General features: G+C 34.8%; 2 protein-coding genes across 5 annotated transcripts; both read left to right on the plus strand.

Moving 5' to 3' along the window:
• Positions 1 to 239: 239 nt before the first annotated feature.
• On the plus strand, positions 240 to 2,725 carry tank (EI24 domain-containing protein tank). 2 transcript variants are annotated; one of them, XM_066285742.1, is made up of 2 exons: positions 240 to 397; positions 1,184 to 2,725. In XM_066285742.1, the coding sequence occupies exon 2, from the start codon at positions 1,334 to 1,336 to the stop codon at positions 2,303 to 2,305; it is 972 nt and encodes a 323-aa protein (XP_066141839.1). In that variant the 5' UTR covers positions 240 to 397; positions 1,184 to 1,333; the 3' UTR covers positions 2,306 to 2,725. The 2 variants fall into 2 exon arrangements, with proteins under 2 accessions (XP_066141839.1, XP_066141838.1); XM_066285741.1 differs by having other exon boundaries at positions 241 to 390.
• Positions 2,726 to 4,602: 1,877 nt separating this feature from the next.
• On the plus strand, positions 4,603 to 18,274 carry LOC136341109 (acyl-CoA Delta-9 desaturase-like). Of its 3 annotated transcripts, none has more exons than XM_066285738.1 (7): positions 4,603 to 4,740; positions 13,167 to 13,232; positions 14,408 to 14,662; positions 15,331 to 15,461; positions 15,913 to 16,106; positions 16,587 to 16,781; positions 17,209 to 18,274. In XM_066285738.1, the coding sequence occupies exons 3-7, from the start codon at positions 14,431 to 14,433 to the stop codon at positions 17,519 to 17,521; spliced, it is 1,065 nt and encodes a 354-aa protein (XP_066141835.1). In that variant the 5' UTR covers positions 4,603 to 4,740; positions 13,167 to 13,232; positions 14,408 to 14,430; the 3' UTR covers positions 17,522 to 18,274. The 3 variants fall into 3 exon arrangements, with proteins under 3 accessions (XP_066141835.1, XP_066141834.1, XP_066141837.1); XM_066285737.1 differs by lacking the exon at positions 4,603 to 4,740 and adding an exon at positions 4,768 to 4,930; XM_066285740.1 differs by lacking the exon at positions 4,603 to 4,740 and adding an exon at positions 8,529 to 8,654.
• The last annotated feature ends 853 nt before the right edge of the window (positions 18,275 to 19,127 follow it).

Genomic DNA, 19,127 nt, shown 5'->3' on the forward strand with positions numbered 1-19,127 from the left:
GGGATACCCATAAAAGATTTGTCATGCAAACTATACAATATCACCCATAACAAATTTACGTCCCTAATTATTGGATGTAGCAACGGGGTATATAATTTCAGACCATAATGATTTTTTAAATCGTAAATGCGAGCATTTGGGAAAAGAAATTCTAGAACTCTAAAACATCGATATAGTGACTTATCGAATTCGTATCGACATTCCTATACAGCATGAGGCGGATTTCTAACCTAAAAACATTTTATACCCGTTCCGTTTTCACAACTATTAAAAATGAACTACAATGATTAACGTTTAACGTTAACCTAAAAATATTAAATAAAAAAAACAAAAATAATAAAGTAAATTCCCTTATTTTCATTACAGTGCAATAGATAATGTGAAAAAATGGTGAGTAGTAAGTATCTAATATTATATTAATACAAATGTAGTTAAAAGAAGTAAGGAACAAATTAAATACTAATTCCACATGCAAATCTTATTTAATATCAATCTCTACACATATGGAATACTGCTCATAAAAAAATATTACTTCATACACGAAGTAAACTAATTACCTAGGTATCTATATATATATATCGAGCAACATCTGATATGTCAAAAACATGCAACATTATTTTCAAAGAACTTTTAAAAACGCCATATGAATTTAAAATCCTACTTAATCAATGTGGAAACACACTATAAAAACACTACTTTTCAATATTTGAATCAGTCCTATCCTATTCAGTATATATATGGAACAATAAATTTATAAAAACATGGTTATTGAAGATCATATTTAATTGAATAAAAACCTGTTTACTTAAAGTTATAACAGGTATACTTCAAAACTTAGGACATACAAGATAAGATAGTTTTAAGTAATTTGAGTAACTGAGTTTGGTAATCTCTGAATTAGATAAAAGAAAAGTTCAATTTTCGACAAAATCTATTGTATGCCATTTTGCAAATGCTCACTCTATTGATATTTTATGTAATTTATTATATAAGAAATGTGTAAACAAATTGACACAAACCATTCTCCTTCTCATTGCTTATTTGATTTAATCCTTTTACTACAATTTGAATATCCTGCAATGCAGAAATGTTTATATTCCTGAAAAACTTGGTAGAAAATGTAAGAATTAAATCTGTAAATTTTTTTCCTGTCCACGTTTTTTGCATATTTTTTTCGTTTCAGGAAAAAATATTTGCATATTGCCAGAAAGAAGTTTTGAAAACTGTCATAAAAAAAATATGAGTTATATAGAAGAAAAACGAAGCAAAATTTATAGCATTTAATTTGTCTGTTACAAACACATAACACATTGAAATTACAATAAATGAAACCATGGACATCAAAGGCATATCATTAGCAATAGTGAGAGGAATCTACGACAGTTTCAAGGGCACGCTAGTGTTGTTCTATTTGGACAAGGAAATAAATGAACGTGCTCGCAACAGACACAGCCCATCCATAAAGCAAAAGCATACAGAAGTCGACAATCGTTTGCTACAAAAGCAGCAAAAGAAACAGAATGAATCCAATGTATTCCACAACGTATTGCAGTGCGCCTTGCTGAATGGAGGATTCTTTTTGTTCAGTGTCCTGCTATTTGAATATCTTCTGTTTCCGGGGATTGATGTTCTATTCAACACAGTCTTTGGAGCGGGCTCGGTAACAAATATTTGGATTTGGATTAAGTATTTTTTATTGGTGATCTATGGGACAGTATGGATTCTTCCTCTCATTTTGTTAAGTAAAATCATTAATACGCTCTGGTTTCAAGATATAGCTGACTCTGCTTATAGATATAGCAGAGGGCGCCCTGTATCTTTCCCGAGTATCAGCATGTATTTTGCTGATTCTATATTTAGTATAATGGTACAAATTTTGTTTTTAGCTCAGGCCACTTTAACTAGCTTCATTCCTATTTTCCCGTTAGGATACTTAATTTATATCATTCAAATGTCGTTATTACATGCACTATATTCATTTGAATATAAGTGGTTTAACATGGGTTGGGAGCTACACAAAAGATTGTCCTTCATTGAAGAAAATTGGCCGTATTTCCTCGGTTTCGGTTTGCCTTTAACCATCCTCACGCAACTTTCTGAGTCATGGGTGATAAATGGCTGTGTCTTTTCCATTGTGTTTCCGCTGTTTATTATCAGTGGAAACGAGGCCAATCCGATTATAAACAAAAGTAATATTAATCTTCATTTATTTTCTTTGGTAATAACAACGGCCAATGTAGTTTTCAGTACAATGGGGAAATCTAAGAAATTAGGGGTGGTCAGTTCTGGCAAGATATCAAAATAGGGGATTTTATTATTTTTTATACGAATTTGGCAGCCATAGCATCGTGGCCCGCACCATTGTCTTTTGTTGCTTTATATAATTATTCTATAGGGAAATTTATAGCGGATGAAATTCGTAATTTGTTGATACGGGCATATTTAATTTATTTGGGCTTAGCGGCTTGATACTAATTCTTTTTTCCTCTTCGAATCGATAAGAAGCGGCGGCAGCCGGAAAGTATCGTCAAAACTGCCTATACTGCGTTTTTGCATAGGGTTATAGTTAAAAAATTACGACGTTATTTAATCCGTTTTGTATATATGTATTATACAGGATAAATGTCTACATAAATAAAAGAATTTTTCTTTTATTACTCGATTTGTATATTATGGGATGATTTCCCTTGACAAAATATTTTTAATAGAAATTGGGTTGACTTTTTGTTCTATATTTTTTATCAGTTCCCTTTTTCCATTTTCATAAAGAAAACCGCACTCTTTATATAGTTTGCGGAAGTTGCAACGGTGTAATGTATTTAAACGAGATCTACGGATTTGTTCACTTTGACTAATGGCCACACATATTAATCTTCAAAAACTTCCTCTTTAATTACTTAACCGGGACGCGAGCACTCTACAGGAATCGAATGTTAGGATAATGAAGTGAGGAAAAATAAGGTAAGATAATTTAGAGTGATGAAAGATGTAAAGGTGAAAATTTTCTGGCAAATTCTCTTGTTCAGTATAGAAATTTTTGCATTGACCATGTCAGACTTGTCATTTATGTTACTGTGTTAATATTTGTCCGTTATATTTGGGAGTTTTTTCACGTTCGGAAATGATTGAGCATGAATGTGCTAAATGAATCACTTACAAGATTTAAAAAAATATATTTAATGAAACGACTTGTATACTTAATCTTCCGATAAGTGATTAGTCATGTCGGTTGTTGAGTGCACTATTTCTGTTTTTTCCTATGTTCGCTTCTGTTTCCATGGAACTTCGCCATCTGACCTCAGTTGAATGTCGACTTAGTTTCCGCTCGGTTTCAATGAAAGGATTAAATGTAGTTTGAGGATAGAGAAATCAAATATGTGGTGCGGCTCGAGGAACCAGAATTATGTAACGGCTCGAGAATCAAAATGTATGTTCCATCCCAATGATCGAAATGTGGCGCTTCCACAAAGTGGCAGCCAAGACGCATTGCATATTTCGCGTTCGAACCTCTGAATAAGCAGTATTCAACTCTGCCTCAAATAAAAAGGCGGTCATCTTTGCACTCTTTGAGAGTGATCGATTTCGCTGCGGTGAATGCATTCTCCTTCTGGGATGAACTGCACCCAGATTAGAAAAACGCTTACGACTATCGACGTATTTATGATCTAGAAACTACTAAATTATCCTGGCATTCGAAACGGACTTCTAAGTAAAATCCATCAGTCAACGGAGCGTTGCTTACAATCTGTTTACGGCGAAGAAGTAAGGGAAGGTGTTTTAGAGAAAGAACGGACGCAACCTCCTTCAGCCAATCAGCAAAAGAAGAGATTAAGGTGTAATCTCTGCCCAAGAAACTTTAACGCCAAAGTCAACACTGAGTACTACAAGTTTAAAAAAATTGTCTCCAAAAAATATCGATGCACCTTCGTTATATGCCAGCAGTTTAATAAAATATCTTGCCTCGAAGTTGACCTCGCCGCACCGCGATGTAAATCAACTGATGTGGTTCATTGAGCATCGCACCTCGCCCCTCACAGCGGCGTGGTCCAAAAAACTTGCTCCGTGATTGGTTTTCTCAACCGCCCGCTTCCTTCATACGGCAACAGTTCACGTTTCGTGTAATCAGCGGTACCCCATATGTTCGGTCCAATCGAAGGACCCAACGTACGTTGAAGGTAGAGGGACAGAATATGTGGTACCGCTTGAGGGATTAAATTACGTTTAATATAAACAAAGCATAATTAACAATAGCCAGCGTATCAAGGTATTTGGCGTGTCACCATCATTTTCTGAGCCTCAATGAAAACATTTTTACTACCTCTATGTTCGGAAGAAACTAGACAGGTAAACTACGATAAACGGCGATGCGCACTTTTTCTCTACGTTAATCAGCGGCGATGTTCAATTCTTGGCGAGGTGCGATGCTTCACCGTTTAAATACCCTTAAAAACCTCCCATCTTCATTAACCCAACAGTGCGATAACCGTTACAAAAGAAAAACGAATTCTGTTCAATGAACTAGTTCAAAAAAACTGCAAATTTAGATCCCGATAAAATTAATCTTGTTTTATGAATTCAATGAATTCACTATCTTAACCTCAAATTAAACTGAAGAGTCGTGACATCGAATGAATACCCGCTCGCAATCGAAATTTTTGGCAATCAGCTGAGCGATCAGTCGATTGGCAATGGCGAATGAGGTTTTAGGTCTCCAGAAACTTGGCGGCGAATGGGGACATTGTAAGTGGTCTTTGGTATTTTTTGATATTACGTCTTGTTCGCTGTAATTAGACACATTTATCGCAACCTGTTCGTGGTAGGTCGGTCAACAGACGTGTACCGGATGTAGGAAGTTTATATTCACGTTTCTCTTTTTTCATTTCTTCCTCGCTGGTGATAGTATTACCTCTTGCGGTTTTTAGATTTAGTGGTAAGTGGCAATTGCAATAAGCAGGTTATAAATTACCACGTAAGTATCTCACCTATGTACTGTATTCTTCACGGTCTTACTCACATCATCAAAACTTACTGCCTGCTTGTAGTACAAATGATAAATGGTCCAGGTTTACAATGAAAAATATTAATGGACGTGTGAGGAATAGCTAATACTCGTTATGTATTTCACCAACAATTATTATATAAGTAATTTGCATTGGTTTGACATGGAATACAGTAAAGGCTAGCCCAAGTCGAGCAGGCAGCAGCCCTATTAAAATTAAGAGCTTTTCTGCAAGACCTAGGATATTACTTCCTTACTATTAGAATCTATATGTTAGAAACTGTGTTTGGGAGAATTGAATGTATATCTCGAGCTCTGAATTTAGAAAAATGAATACCACAGTGTTCAATTATAATGGAATATAATATTATTTATAAGAAGTTTAAATGTTGCAAAGTTTAACAGATATATTTTGAGATATTTCTAGATAATACAGGGTTTTGCAAAAATCTCGAAAGTTTTGTACTAGATTTTTATTGTATTCTATTCGAGACATAAAAAATCAGAATGCTAATTTCTGGAGTTACATAATATCTGTGATCGGTTGTGTAACTGGTCATGAAGTTTTTCTTCAGCTTTCGGTGCGAATTTTTTTCTTTCATGTTGTGGAATTTTCAGTTAACAATTTTTATATAGAGTGACGATTTGAAAACTTCCAGGGACTATATCTGGGAAACAAAGAAATATATCAAAAATTTCTCAAACTAATTTCCATAATATCAAGGGGGAATCAGGTGATTATTAACCAAGACATTATCTCTTACACCCCTCTCTCTAGTTACCACAAGTAAATAATGTTAAATAGAAACCACCTATTTATACCTTATCTTAAAACAAAAAATACTTTTTCATGATGCCCTATAAAACCACATTCAATCACATAATTTTTAGTTGATTAAGGAAAATCTAATTAAAATCTATTATCATTAAATTTAAACCCCAAGATTCAAGCACAGCTAACATAAAAGTGAAGAGCTATAATATGTAATACTGCCTACTTATCAAGAAAACAATATATTTAACTTCATCATCAACTATCAACATCAACAACAACATCACTATCAAAACTAGAAGAACTAGGATAGCCCAACATATGTGTTCGTCGGTTTCTTTTATTGAAGACTTTCAGTCTCTATTCTCATCACAAACAATTCCGTACTTTATTTATATTATTATAACTTTGAATTATAGATACACGGGGTAAAATAAACTAATTTTTATGGGGAATTTTATTGCCAGATTTTACAGAACCAAGATCTATGAAAAATCACTCAAAAGCTAAAAAATGTACAACCATTAACCAATTTATCACCAATCAACAGACTACAAACTACAAAAGTCCGGAAAACGGTTACACCCATTTTTATTTCTTGAGCAGACTAACACTGGTTCAAATGATAAATTACTTTCTAAGCAATAATTATTTAAGACACAGTACTTGTAGGGGAAAAAATCTTTTTAGAAGGGATAATTAAGTAAGGTTTAAAAAAAATTAAACCTACCTATTGGCTATTCACATAAGTATTAAATATTGTTACCTTTGAAACACCTTTTCTATCTATCAATTGTTATGCAGATTGAGGATATTTGTAAAAGTGAAAAAATCAAATTTGCAATGCTAACAAGAAGAAATACTGATGTAAATAACTAATACATATATATCAATAACTTATTTCAATATCTGCCGAAAGCAAAGCTTAAAAAAAATTCGTTCGCCATGATGTCAAGATGACGTAAGCTTAAATTTGCAAGTTTTCATTGATATCTTGGTTATTATCAAAGTTAGGGAGATGACTAAATTAGGAAAGTTAGATAGTTCTACACATACTTCTGATAATTACACAAAACTGAGCTTGCGCCTTTTGTGTTTGAAATACATAGAGAAACTTCGAAGAGCAGTCAGTACTAAGGAAAGGTTAGCGGTTTGTTTAAGGTAAGCAGAAAATAATTATGACGCATTTATTACTCTAAATAGGTAATTACAAACCAAAAATAAACTTACAAGAATTGATAAGTTCTGGCAAGGACATCGTTTTTAGTATTGTTGGTCTTCGACTTTCTGTGGAGGTCGATGTATATCCATTTCCTATTTTTGAATAGCTATTTGTTGGTCATAGAGACGAAAATAAAGGTCGTTTATGAATGACTTCTCTTCACAAGTTTCATTTGAGTCCGTTTCGTTTTAGGCCATTGATTTTCCATTAGTAACGTACTAATAAAACTCCTATTTGTATTATGGAGGCTTTTAAAAAGTTTCTTTCACCGTCTTTTTGTCGGATTTGGAGTTTTTGTTTAAAATTTACATGGTTTCATACCTTGAAGAACCTTAGAGGTTGTTTAATTGTTCCGTTCTGTTTCGGTTCTTTGAAGTTAAGTGTCGTTTATTTCCGTCTTATTAACATATAGATTTTTCTGCCAATTCTTTAATCGCAGAATGGCGTTTTCCGTTTTTACATCATTGCTTAATTTCTGTAGTAAAGGATAAGGTGTGTTGCAGTAATTCTTTCATCTTTTCCCTCATAGTCACCTGACAGAATTTTTGCCCCAGTCGCGATCTTATACGAAAGTTGTGCATCCCTTGAACTACTACACGTTCTGTAAAATGAACATCTAAAAAAAGTTACAATAATTATGTAACTTGACTGGATTTACTTTCTAGTGGTTAGAAGTGACAGATTGTACGGCATTTGCTCTTCATATTTACAGAAAGATTTTTTTTTCACCTATCCGGCTTTTGGTTTTAACGATGCGTTAGATTGGACCCGTGTGGTTTGTCTCAACGTCATTTACTTTCTTTTGGTTAAAACAAAGTTCCAGTATCGAAACGTTACCTTTTTTTCAGATACCTAGCAACAGGTAATTTGTTTAAAAGCGTATGTTTTAACTACACATTATGATTTAGTACCGTTAAAAAAATTGTTAAAAAAGTTTCTGTTGAAATGTGCGTAAAGCTAGGACCAATTATAACTGCACAACCTACCGAAAAAACAATTTTAAACAGGTGAAAGAAACTGTGGTATTTTCCAAACTGAATTGTTTTGCTGATTATTTTCGTCAGCTTACTTGGAAGACACAGTTCCGGTGATTTTTTTTCTAAATTAAAAATGACCAAAAAGGTACATAATAAAACCTTCATTATGTCAGAACCAGCACCTCTAGTAGAAAACGGAAAAGTTGTGGAACGTCGTCCTTGCAACAGGAACAATGGATTGTGAATAGTGTCGTCTGGCAAATACAAAGCATTCGAAAGGGACGACTCCTTATAAAAGTAATAATGATTGTATTATTGCGATTGAAATAAATATGAAAAATGAGATAATAAAATATTTACCGAGTATTTTTAATTAATTTCCAATTTCCTCCTAAGTTCGCTGACGCATCTATTGGTGGCATTATTTACATAATATATGGTTTAAATTACAAATTTAAATATGACACTAGCATATACTTTGTACCCGTAGCCTGTATTAACGTAACAGCACACGCGCTCACGTGGAGTGACGATAGTCGACGGTTTTAACATTGAAGCTGTCATTTCTCTTTTTTTAATATCAACGCAGCTCTCGTTTTTCAGGAAATACAACAATTTTGTGTGTGAATTATTCACGACTTTCAACGTATTTTTACATTTCGGAATATTTTTGAAATTTACAAGGTAAGTCGAGCTTCCTTGGACCATTCCGAACAGGACATGTGAAACCATTACGTGTTGCACCTTCTTGTTTATATTAGAATTTTTTTAAGACTCAATAATAATTTTAAAATTTGCCGTTCCAAGTCCCTCATACCGCGTTTGAACATTTTGCTGCGTTTTCAAATTGTGCGTTTTAAGGTTTTTGGGGAAAAATATTATATTGTTGATTTTACAGCGGTTTGTGTTTATTTTTCTCTCACTAAGTCAACTTTTTCCATCGTGGATAATGCAGAGCTCACTTGAGTTGATAATCTTAACTCATCCTTGGAGTGGAACGGGTACAGAAAAGCGTACCTCTGTCAAAAATATTTATTTTAATTTGAAGAACGGCCATTTTTACCTCGCTTTCGAACGAGCTCAATTTGTTTGAAGTTATTTACTGCAGTTGGACACGCGAGAACAAACATGGCGGATGGCGGTTTGAATGCTTTAAATGAGAGGAAAGTTCTTTATGACTAATGTTTATTGGCGCAAAGAACATGTACTCTCAGGAGCGGTCAAGAACGTATTACCAGGGGCGTCGGTGATATACACGGTGGGCCATAAAAATCGGTACAATTATACCTTAGTTTATGAGATTTTCAAACTTTTATTGTAACTATAGACTAATATTTTTGGCCTTTAGCTCAAAAAGCCTTATTAAAGTTATGTAAGGTCTAGGAAGTATGCATTGACCATGACGTCACAAGTTAACCTATGACGTTGTGGTCATAGGTATTTCTCTTCGCTTTTTCAATGAAATGAGCGTTAAATGAGATACCATTCCAAAGTGAAAATTGTTATTATAAAATTGGAAATATTTTTGTTCAAGGAATTTGTTATCAACATATTGCCCCAGTCTTTTTTAATACCCCATTGTGCGCTTTAACGGCTAGTTTTATAAGAGAATCGCCAAAACTAATCTTAAACCAGTTACTTATATAAATCACAACGATATCGATTTATGTGCTAAAAATACTTGTTTGAGAATTCCAAAACTGGTAAATAATGATTTAATTACGACCTGTAATACGTAGTAGTGTCTGCTTCACACATAAATTAACTTTCGTCATAAGGAAGGGGTGCAAAAAAGCACCCCCGTTGCGCATTTATGGTGTCGTTTATTAAAACATATAGTAGTCAATCTCATTACAACCCTCCTACGTTCTTTATTAAAACATACTACGCTATTAGAAAATCGGAATTATATAGTGTGTGTAATTAATTGTCTAGAATTTTATTTTTTAAATCTGTAAAATCTATATTTAGATGTTTATATCGTAATCATAGCCGCTGAACTTTTACAACGGCTACTTACTACAAAATAGAGTATTCAGGCAGAGAGGTGATGCCTGCACTCTTCTTTGGAATTGGAGCAGTATTCAAGTGGCATACAGCCTGGTGAGATGGATTAAATATGCCCTTTAGAATCAAGGATATGCAAAATTATGGCATCTCAGAGAGCACCAGAAGGAAATCACGATCAAGGGTAGCTGTCCACAGGGCAGCTGCTTATTATCGCCATAGTGATGAGTCCTGATGGACCGATGGTCTTTGAGAGCGCACACGTGTATTGGCGATATGCTGGTGACGACGATCCCGGGCAAGCTCATTGATAGTGTCCGAATTCAAATTACACGTAGGTCCACAGAACTATTGATACCGAAACTGAACTTCTTGTTGATCTTGACAACATAGAGTTACTAATTTACAAGAAGAAAGGCGAATTCGGAATTCAAGCAACCTTCGCTGCATACGACAACTTTACCATTGGAGCCAGATGTTAAATATTTGAAGGAATCAGAGATAGCAAGCTATCCTTGAAAAGTAACAGAAAAAATGTGTAACTATACAATAAGAGTGATATTGCGATTCTGTAGAACAGCGAGAAAAACATGGAGCCTAATACCCTCTGTCCTGGTCAAGCTTTTCACTTTGGCATTCATACCGAGGGTCTTGCACGAATTCGTGGTTTGATAGACAGATAAGACTTGCCATGTGCGGAAAGTGACGATACTGTAGAGCGTGGTCTGTTCGGCGATTATCGGTGCATTGAAGACTATCAACGCTTGAGACCTACTTGAGGTAGCTACTAGAGAAGAAGTTAGACAAAGAACACTGTCAAGTAGCTTTACGAGTTGTCTGCAGATCCAGGATGGATTCAAAGCTCGTCTACGAATGCAGAGAGTACTTTTTACGAACTGATAGATACAAAAAGAATCATTCTAGACGTGTGATATTTTTAGAGAGCCCTCTTAAAGCTTACATTACAAGTCTTTAAATAATGGTTAGTAAATACTGGCGATTGTATACGGGATGTTATCACTAGTCACATTATGTTCGGCTACGTTAAACAAAATCATAAATATAAAGGGTCCTACCGGGGTGCTTCTAGTTTTATTACTCAAAGTTTTGAAGTGAATTTCGAACTTTTGCTGGGCAAAGGCAGGCGGTGGGTATATGTATGATATATTACGTAACTTTTATTCTGTTTAAGTGAGAGTGACAAATTTAATAGTTCTGGAATTACTTTTCTATCTAATATATTAAGTACTCCCATGCTGCGCTGAAGCCCTGCGAATAACTAACATACATGTGTGTTAGGATAAAGAAATAAATGATGGATACAGCGCGATGTACTACTCTCGCTAAAAGAATGATCTTGTTTTATTAGCCAATTGGGCATAATTTATCCCTGCTAATAACTTAGGTGCATCCTACATATCTTGAAAATAGCTAAAAGATGTTAATTTGGATAATAATATTCAACAACGCCTGTTCGGCCATTATGAGAGTAGGCATGCGCAGATGATGAAACAACGGAACAATGAAATAGTGTCGCGTTTGTATCATCCATATTTGTGGGAAAAATGCTTCATATTTTGTTCAAGATATTTTTTTATCACACTCACGTGATTGGTGCCCCCGCCTGGGGCTCGTATGTAACATTTCACACTCGTGCAAGTTACTTTTATCTCGTATTATGTGAGTAGCGATGATGGGTGGAATAAAGGTGACAAAAAAATTAGATATATATGGTTTGTTATTAAGTTATATGATACTTGACATTTTTGTTTATTTTTCATGCACCTAGTAGGACAAAAAACCAATTTGAGCCGGTTTCATATCCTTCGGGTATTTAACAGTCACATCGGAAATCTCATTAAGGCAAATTTTCGCCCTCGTCTCGTTGAACTTGCAAACTTTAACACCGTTAATCCGCCCTCCGTAAACCGTATTGACAAATTAATCCGATAGCGTTCAATCACGGGGTTGTTTTCCCTTAACCAAAATTAAAAATGGCCCCCTGATCCGATTTTAATGAAATTATATCCGCTCTGAGAAATGTTTGTCTAGGGATTAACCGGCGGCTGATCTTACCCCCCGGGCTAACCCGCGGGTGATAGATCATCATCATTAAACGGTTATTAAGTTTGTGTTAGATTTCGTTACTATGAATTATACATGAGTTAGGGAATTGCTTTTTATTGGCTCCTCGCAACACGTGTCGTGGGTTTAGCTTTTATTTTAGGCTTCTATATTTAAACAACACCCTGTCTGGAATGTGTCCGGATGATCTTGGAAGTGTACCAAGACAAGCCCTGATCAAATATACATCTATTGAGAAGTCAGTTTATGTTGTTATACTGTAAGTTAGTAGATCGAGGACGCTTGTTCAAGGCGTCCCAAAAATATTGGTACCAATTACAAATTAATATTAGACGCTAAGATATGAAGAATGGAGCGAATGAGCTAGTTTTAACGACCAGAAAAAATCGAGAGGGGAAAAATGGAAATAGAGCAGGAAGAGAGAGAAAGAGGCTCGAAATACTTATTTAGCCAGAAAAATAAGACAAAAGAACGGAAACCATACAAACTCTAGAGATGTGAAAAGAATGGGAAGGGAAAATGTCAGTTGGTGAGAGTACCAGGAAATGATTCAGCAAGAGAAGAAACAAGTGATACAAGAGTGAAGAAGGCATTTCGAGACATAATTTTAGTCTATCAAACTGTTGATAAAAGAGAACATTTTGCGAATGTTTTGAAAATGACCAAGTATATTTTACTTCGTGTCGGAAGATGCGTATAAGATCTCAATAAATTAACAACAAAAGCCTTCTGCTGTGATGTACGCACAGCACGCACATAAACAGATTGAATTACCTCGAACAGTTATAAATAATAATTTTATATTACCTATTTGTATATCATTGTAAAAATAACACAGTTGACGTTAAAAAAATTTTTGATAATCAATTGGATTGTAAATTTCCCTTTCAAGTTACTGTTGTTTTATTAGGTTCAATATCAATTTGCTACAGAAACAATCAATTACCCTGTAGACTTAAAAGATTAATAACAATTGAAAATGCGTCAAGACGTGTAGCAAAATACACTGTTAATTATGATTATTAATGGAAATTAACAGCTTAGACTATAAATATTAATACCTTTGATATTTTACATTACATATATATTATTTTGGTGTTGTAGGTTGTATCGCATGAGACAGCAAAGAGTGAAGGCTTCAGGTTAATAATTTTCAATTTATAAAACGTGGTAAGTACTTTAGTTTTGAAAATTAATTATATAAAAAGCGCTTTTAGGTAGTGCTTCATGTGTCGACTTCAGAATTTTAAATGGAACACCATATTTTTTTACATTTTTTGATAGAAAATATTTTTCTGAATTTAATAATGTGTGACAACTTAATTTTTAAGCAAACTAATGTATATAGTATGCATTTCCGCCCAAAAGGTTGGTGATTTCCTCTGGTTACTTTGCTTTGTAAAATACGCCATTATAACATTTTTGGAAGGCAAACTCGTTAGGTTATTGGCAACAAACTAAGATTTTATTAGATTAATAAAGTTTTTATTCGTCATCCTCAAAATTTATCCCTTATTTTTCGTTTATTAAATTTTCAATTTTTTTTTACTTATTGCTAACCCTTAAAAAGTATTAAAAGGCGTATATTAAATAAAAAAGTATTATTCTAATATTAATCTAAATTATCAAAGCCTGTTATAGTTATAAGCAAAATCGCCATTGGGCGTTGTTTATCGTGAGCGATACGAGGTCGCTTAAATTAAGGCAAAGTGGCGCAGTTTAAAGCCTAAAAAGAACACGATTTCAAATCGGTAGGATTTCGAATATTTTTCTCAATTTACCTAACAAACTGAGTTTTTGTCGTCTAGACTGGACAATAAAATACACAGAAACAGAATCAATCCACATCTACAGAGAAACATTTCAGGGTATTGCCTTGGTTACGCTATAGTTTTTCATGTCACTAAGTTCGATTTTTAAAGCTCTAAATTACCTTCAAGATATTTATACATTAATAGATAGAGGTTGCTACATACAATAAACCATTTTATGTGTTTAGATGACATTAAGCTACATGGATATCACCTAATCCAACATTTCAAAGACTGTTGATTACAGTTGGTAATGTATATGTTATCCGGCATATCAATGGAATTTCGAATGGATAAACGTATAATCTTGCCTATTTAGAAAGGAAAGTGTCAGTCACACACGCGTACCTGTATTTCTAATTTACCTCGAATTTTTAAAAATACTTTGTTAAGCATGTCTTTTTCCGATTTTCAGTCTTGTTTTTACAATTTTTGTCACATCATTTTCCGTGTGTTCAAAATTCTGGGACAATTTGCTTTGCTGCCGAATGAATTTTATAAATCATATTTCAAATTTGCATATTTTTTTTTTAGTTTCATTGTACTGAGTCCTCGCCATGCCGCCAAGTCCGAGGGAAAAATTACAGTTGCAAGCGGTAGAAGCAACTGGGGTATTGGACGAGTCGGACAGCATCGCGGACAAGCTCCCGGAGCAGGCATTTATTCCAGATGATCGTCCACTTGAGATTGTTTGGAAAAATGTTGTAGCCTTTATCATTCTACATTTCGTCGCTTTGTATGGTTTGGTGTTGGTTTTCACTAGTGCCAAATGGCAGACTTCCCTCTACTGTAAGCCAGGCGACATGTCGTTTATAGAATAAAACTCTAGGTTATTCCAATTTTTCAAAAATCTCGATTCGCCGTGAAAAAAAGGTTTCTCTTGTATGGTTAATGAACAGAGACAATTTCCAATTTTAACTTATAAATCGGTTTCAAAATCGGCAAATATAAAGTTTTTCTTAAGCGTGTTGTAAATTTTTTAATATTTGACTGAACGATAAGGTGAAAACTTCAACACACACATTCATTAAATCTGTTGTGTACAAAACAGCATGAGCTCTCTGGGGTGATTCGAGACTTTTCTAAGTTGAAGTAACATTTATGTAGTTTGATTGGTATGCACATACATACACACATATGTACTGCCTTAAACCATTCAGCAATTGCTTTCATTTAGGAGAGACCAGCGTTATCAATTTTATTCTGACAAATGGGCATTTACTTTTAGTTTATCAGACGTATCATATCATTCAAGTTTCGAGAAGGTATTTTTTTTCCATTTGAATCACAGTTGATGTATGATTTCAATTGATTCGTAGTTCCATTTGTTTAAAAAATAAAACTTCTGGAAAATTTATCCTATAGGAAATTGGAAATATCAAAAAGTTTAAAAACGACGTTTGAACTGCTTAGAGTTTAGGAATTCGAGGATTACCGACAGTTACTGTTCATTTCAGCTTTCCTTTTGTATCAACTGGGTGCATTTGGAATCACCGGCGGGGCGCATCGATTGTGGTCTCATCGGGCCTACAAAGCAAAATGGCCTCTGAAAATGATTCTTGTTATTTGTCAAACGTTAGCGCATCAGGTACGAACTACATCTGCTAGTTTCTTAAATGTGTTACTTTGCCACAATCATTTTCGGTTTGAAATATGGAAGTTACTTAATGCGATTAAGGCATAAAACGGCCTATTTAGTGCCATTCAAAGCAAAGTCGACTAAATCAAGGTGTTTTAGAACTTAAATGCATGGAACTCTTGAACTTAAACTCCGCATCAACATCCGCACTTTCTTTTCCGTAATTTTCTAGCAAATTATTACTCAGTACTTCAAAATGGAGTTTTGCGCCATGTCCTTCAGTCATAAAACTCTTTCTGAGCTGTTCGTGAAACGACATCATGCAAATATAAAAAAAAATACCCTTAAGACTAGGAGTCGTTCATTTTTTTGTTTTCATATTTATCAATGCAGGAGTTGTTGGTAGTGTGAAAACTGACCAAGAACTTTTAAGGCATTATTATTTACCATTTGTTTAAAGAATTCGGTGATCGAGTGGTCCAGGGATCACAGAGTTCATCACAAATTCCAAGAAACCGATGCGGACCCCCATAATGCCAAACGTGGATTCTTCTTTTCCCACATGGGATGGCTAATGTGCAAGAAACACAAAGAAGTGAAAGTTAAAGGGAAGGGTATCGACATGTCTGATCTTTATGCAGAACCGTTGCTGAGGTGAGTGCTTCCTTTCACAATACTTCTTTGCTTTTAATTAGTTTTTATTGTTCACTTGCTTGTCTATGATACTATGCTCATTTCCCTCGCATTGTAATCAATTTAATTTTGATTCGATTTAACGCGCTTAGAACGTTTTGTTTTTGAAGCTGCCACAATAATTACAGAAAGATGAGTTGTAGGATTTATCAAGTTTAGCATCAAGGGTTTTGTTTAAAAAATAAGCAACGTGGAGTTACGTCTATCCGGCGATTAAAATTAAACCTTCGGCTGTGGTGAAAGTGAGAGGCATCGTTAGTCATACAAGAACCATTTTCAAATTTTAACGCCCTGTAATATTTTTTCTAATACTTTTGGAATGCGGAATGTTCCCTAGAAGTTTGTGAATAATATTTTTCATCGTCCTGTACATACTTGTGCTTGTAAATGATTTGTCTTCTGAAAGACATTGTTGTTAATGTTTATCAAGTTTTGTTCCAGATTTCAGCACAAGTACTTTATGTTCCTTATGCCCATTATTTGCTTCATCTTACCGACTTTGACGCCCATGATTTTTTGGGGCGAAACCTTCGTCAACGCTTACAGCTTGAACATCTTCAGATACGTGTTCTGCCTTCACTCGACTTGGTTGGTCAATTCGGCAGCTCACATGTGGGGATCTAAGCCTTATGACAAGTAAGTGGTAGCTGTGTACAAGAAAGTCCGTAGATATTGCACACTTTTTCTTTTCGGAGAAATCATGTAAATTTTAATTTTCAACAAAGTCGTTTGATGGTCTTTCATGGAGTTTGTCTTAGAGAAAAACGACTCCTGTTACGCTATTTAAATTGAAAAAGTTGTGTCTATCCCCGCTCGATTTCATTACTTACTTTTTTTTAAGTAAATAGACAATTACTTTGTTGTCGTGAACTTCGACAATAACGAGTTTAATTTTGTTCAATTCGTATCTGACACAGACGACTTTCGTCGAAATTCGCGATAGTCTTAGATGTAACGATCGCCAGCATTCATCCATAACAAACTGTCATAAATTGAACAACAGAATTATCACTTTTAACTTTATCTTCGTGAATCATTCTAAGCTGAAATTTCCTTGGTTTAGGTACATAAATCCAACAGAAAACCGTTTCGTGTCGTTCTTTGCCATTGGCGAAGGCTGGCACAATTATCATCATACATTCCCGTGGGATTATAAAGCAGCCGAATTCGGAAGGCTGAATCTCTCGCTGACTATTATTAACTTGTTCTCCAAGATTGGCTGGGCTTACGATTTGAAAACGGTATCAAAAGAGATGATCAAGACCCGCGTACTTCGAAGTGGAGACGGAAGCCACGAGATCTGGGGTTGGGGAGACAAGGACCAGACCAAGGAAGACTACGAGGCAGCCGTGATCATCAACCGAAAGGAACATTAAACGATTCCTGCGTTCTCTGGCGTTTCCTATTAAATGTATTTGTATCCCTTAATCTTTCCGAAAAGGTATTACTCTTTCAATAATGCCAAATAGCTCGATAAGAGTTCAAAAGCTGATGACTAAGACTGTGTGTCCTGGTAGTCTTAAATATGTTGGATTTAATATTATTTTGGTTGCCGAATAAAGTGTGGCGGTTAAAAAGAACCTTAAGTGCACGCTGGAAAAAAAGACATGACCAATGCCCGATGTTTACTGTCCACCGGTTACCGCTTTTTAGTGATCACCCATTATATAATATGTTGTATTTAGTTGCGTGGGCAAATTTCCTGCACTATAACATACACATTTTCAACTTCTGGTATTATTTATCCTGCCCGTAACAAGCTATATTTCTGGTGTTTTGTTATTACTCACATTTGGTAATCAATCCAAAATTTTCATTTATAACTCGAGAGAGTTGAGTCAATATCCGAAATCCGTAATGTAAAATAAACTTGATTTTTGACTCACTTCCGAACGTTTATGAATCAAAAATAATGATAAAAACAATTATTTATGAATGAGGCAAGTACAAAGTTTTGCAATGAGAATTTAAGATATATTTTATCTTCTTAATGCTCCGTGCTCGTTTGTTTATTTATATATTTAATAAGTACTTTAGATAGTAAATATGTTTTTTTTTTGGTTTCTGTTAATTCACCAAAATATGTGTTATTAAACTTTAGATTGCTAATAAAATGTTTTGCATTTTAACTGATTTTATTTTTTCCTTTGTGGCTGATATACCCAAAATCACTTAATGCTACTTTCATCCCCCGAGACGCTCGCAGCCTCCGAGATGCCCTCCCTCGTTCTGTCATTCAATAACCTGGTCCCTGGATACTAATAGACAAAGAGCGTATTCCGTTCTTTCCTACCCTCAGATGTCGAAGGTTTAGAAAGGCATATAGTTGCGCAAAGGGGCGTTGTACAAGAAAGTTTTTCAGGTTAGTTGTGAAGAGCTGTAGTGTCCATTTTTTAAATCAAATTTTCTAAGGCATAAGTCACAGTTCGCTCCACGATTTTTTAATCTCCATTAAAACTGCAATATTATAACGTCGTATTTTTTCCTACACTTCCGGAGCGAATTTGAAACCTTTCAGGCTCCTGCAAGGCAATTTGGAAATTTGCAACTTGTGATGAAACATGATTGTTTAAACATTCCGGATCACATAATTCCTAATTAATTGCCAGTGCCTCTCTGGTGTGATTTTACATTAAGGCGCATAATGTTCTTTATCAATTCTTGCAAATGTGAACCCCGGAAATTTACAATTTATGAAACTCTTTAACTTATAAAAGTGGTTAATCCGAACCTAATTTAAAGTTGACGGATATCGAAAAGAACGACTTCAAAGTATTTTTCTCTCTCGCTTTTTGGGTGATTTCTTCCGTGATGACAGTAATTGGAGACAAACAACATGAATCTCATAAAGGTTTGTGTCTAAAACTACCCCGTATTGTTATCCGCTTTGTGTCAAACACAAACATGCATGTACCTTGAATAGGTAGGTAGTGATTTAAATGACAATCATCTTGATTTGGATTTGGGCGGTGCATCGCAGGT

The sequence above is a fragment of the Euwallacea fornicatus genome, chromosome 9, assembly GCF_040115645.1.
Source record: "Euwallacea fornicatus isolate EFF26 chromosome 9, ASM4011564v1, whole genome shotgun sequence".
NCBI lineage: Eukaryota > Metazoa > Arthropoda > Insecta > Coleoptera > Curculionidae > Euwallacea > Euwallacea fornicatus.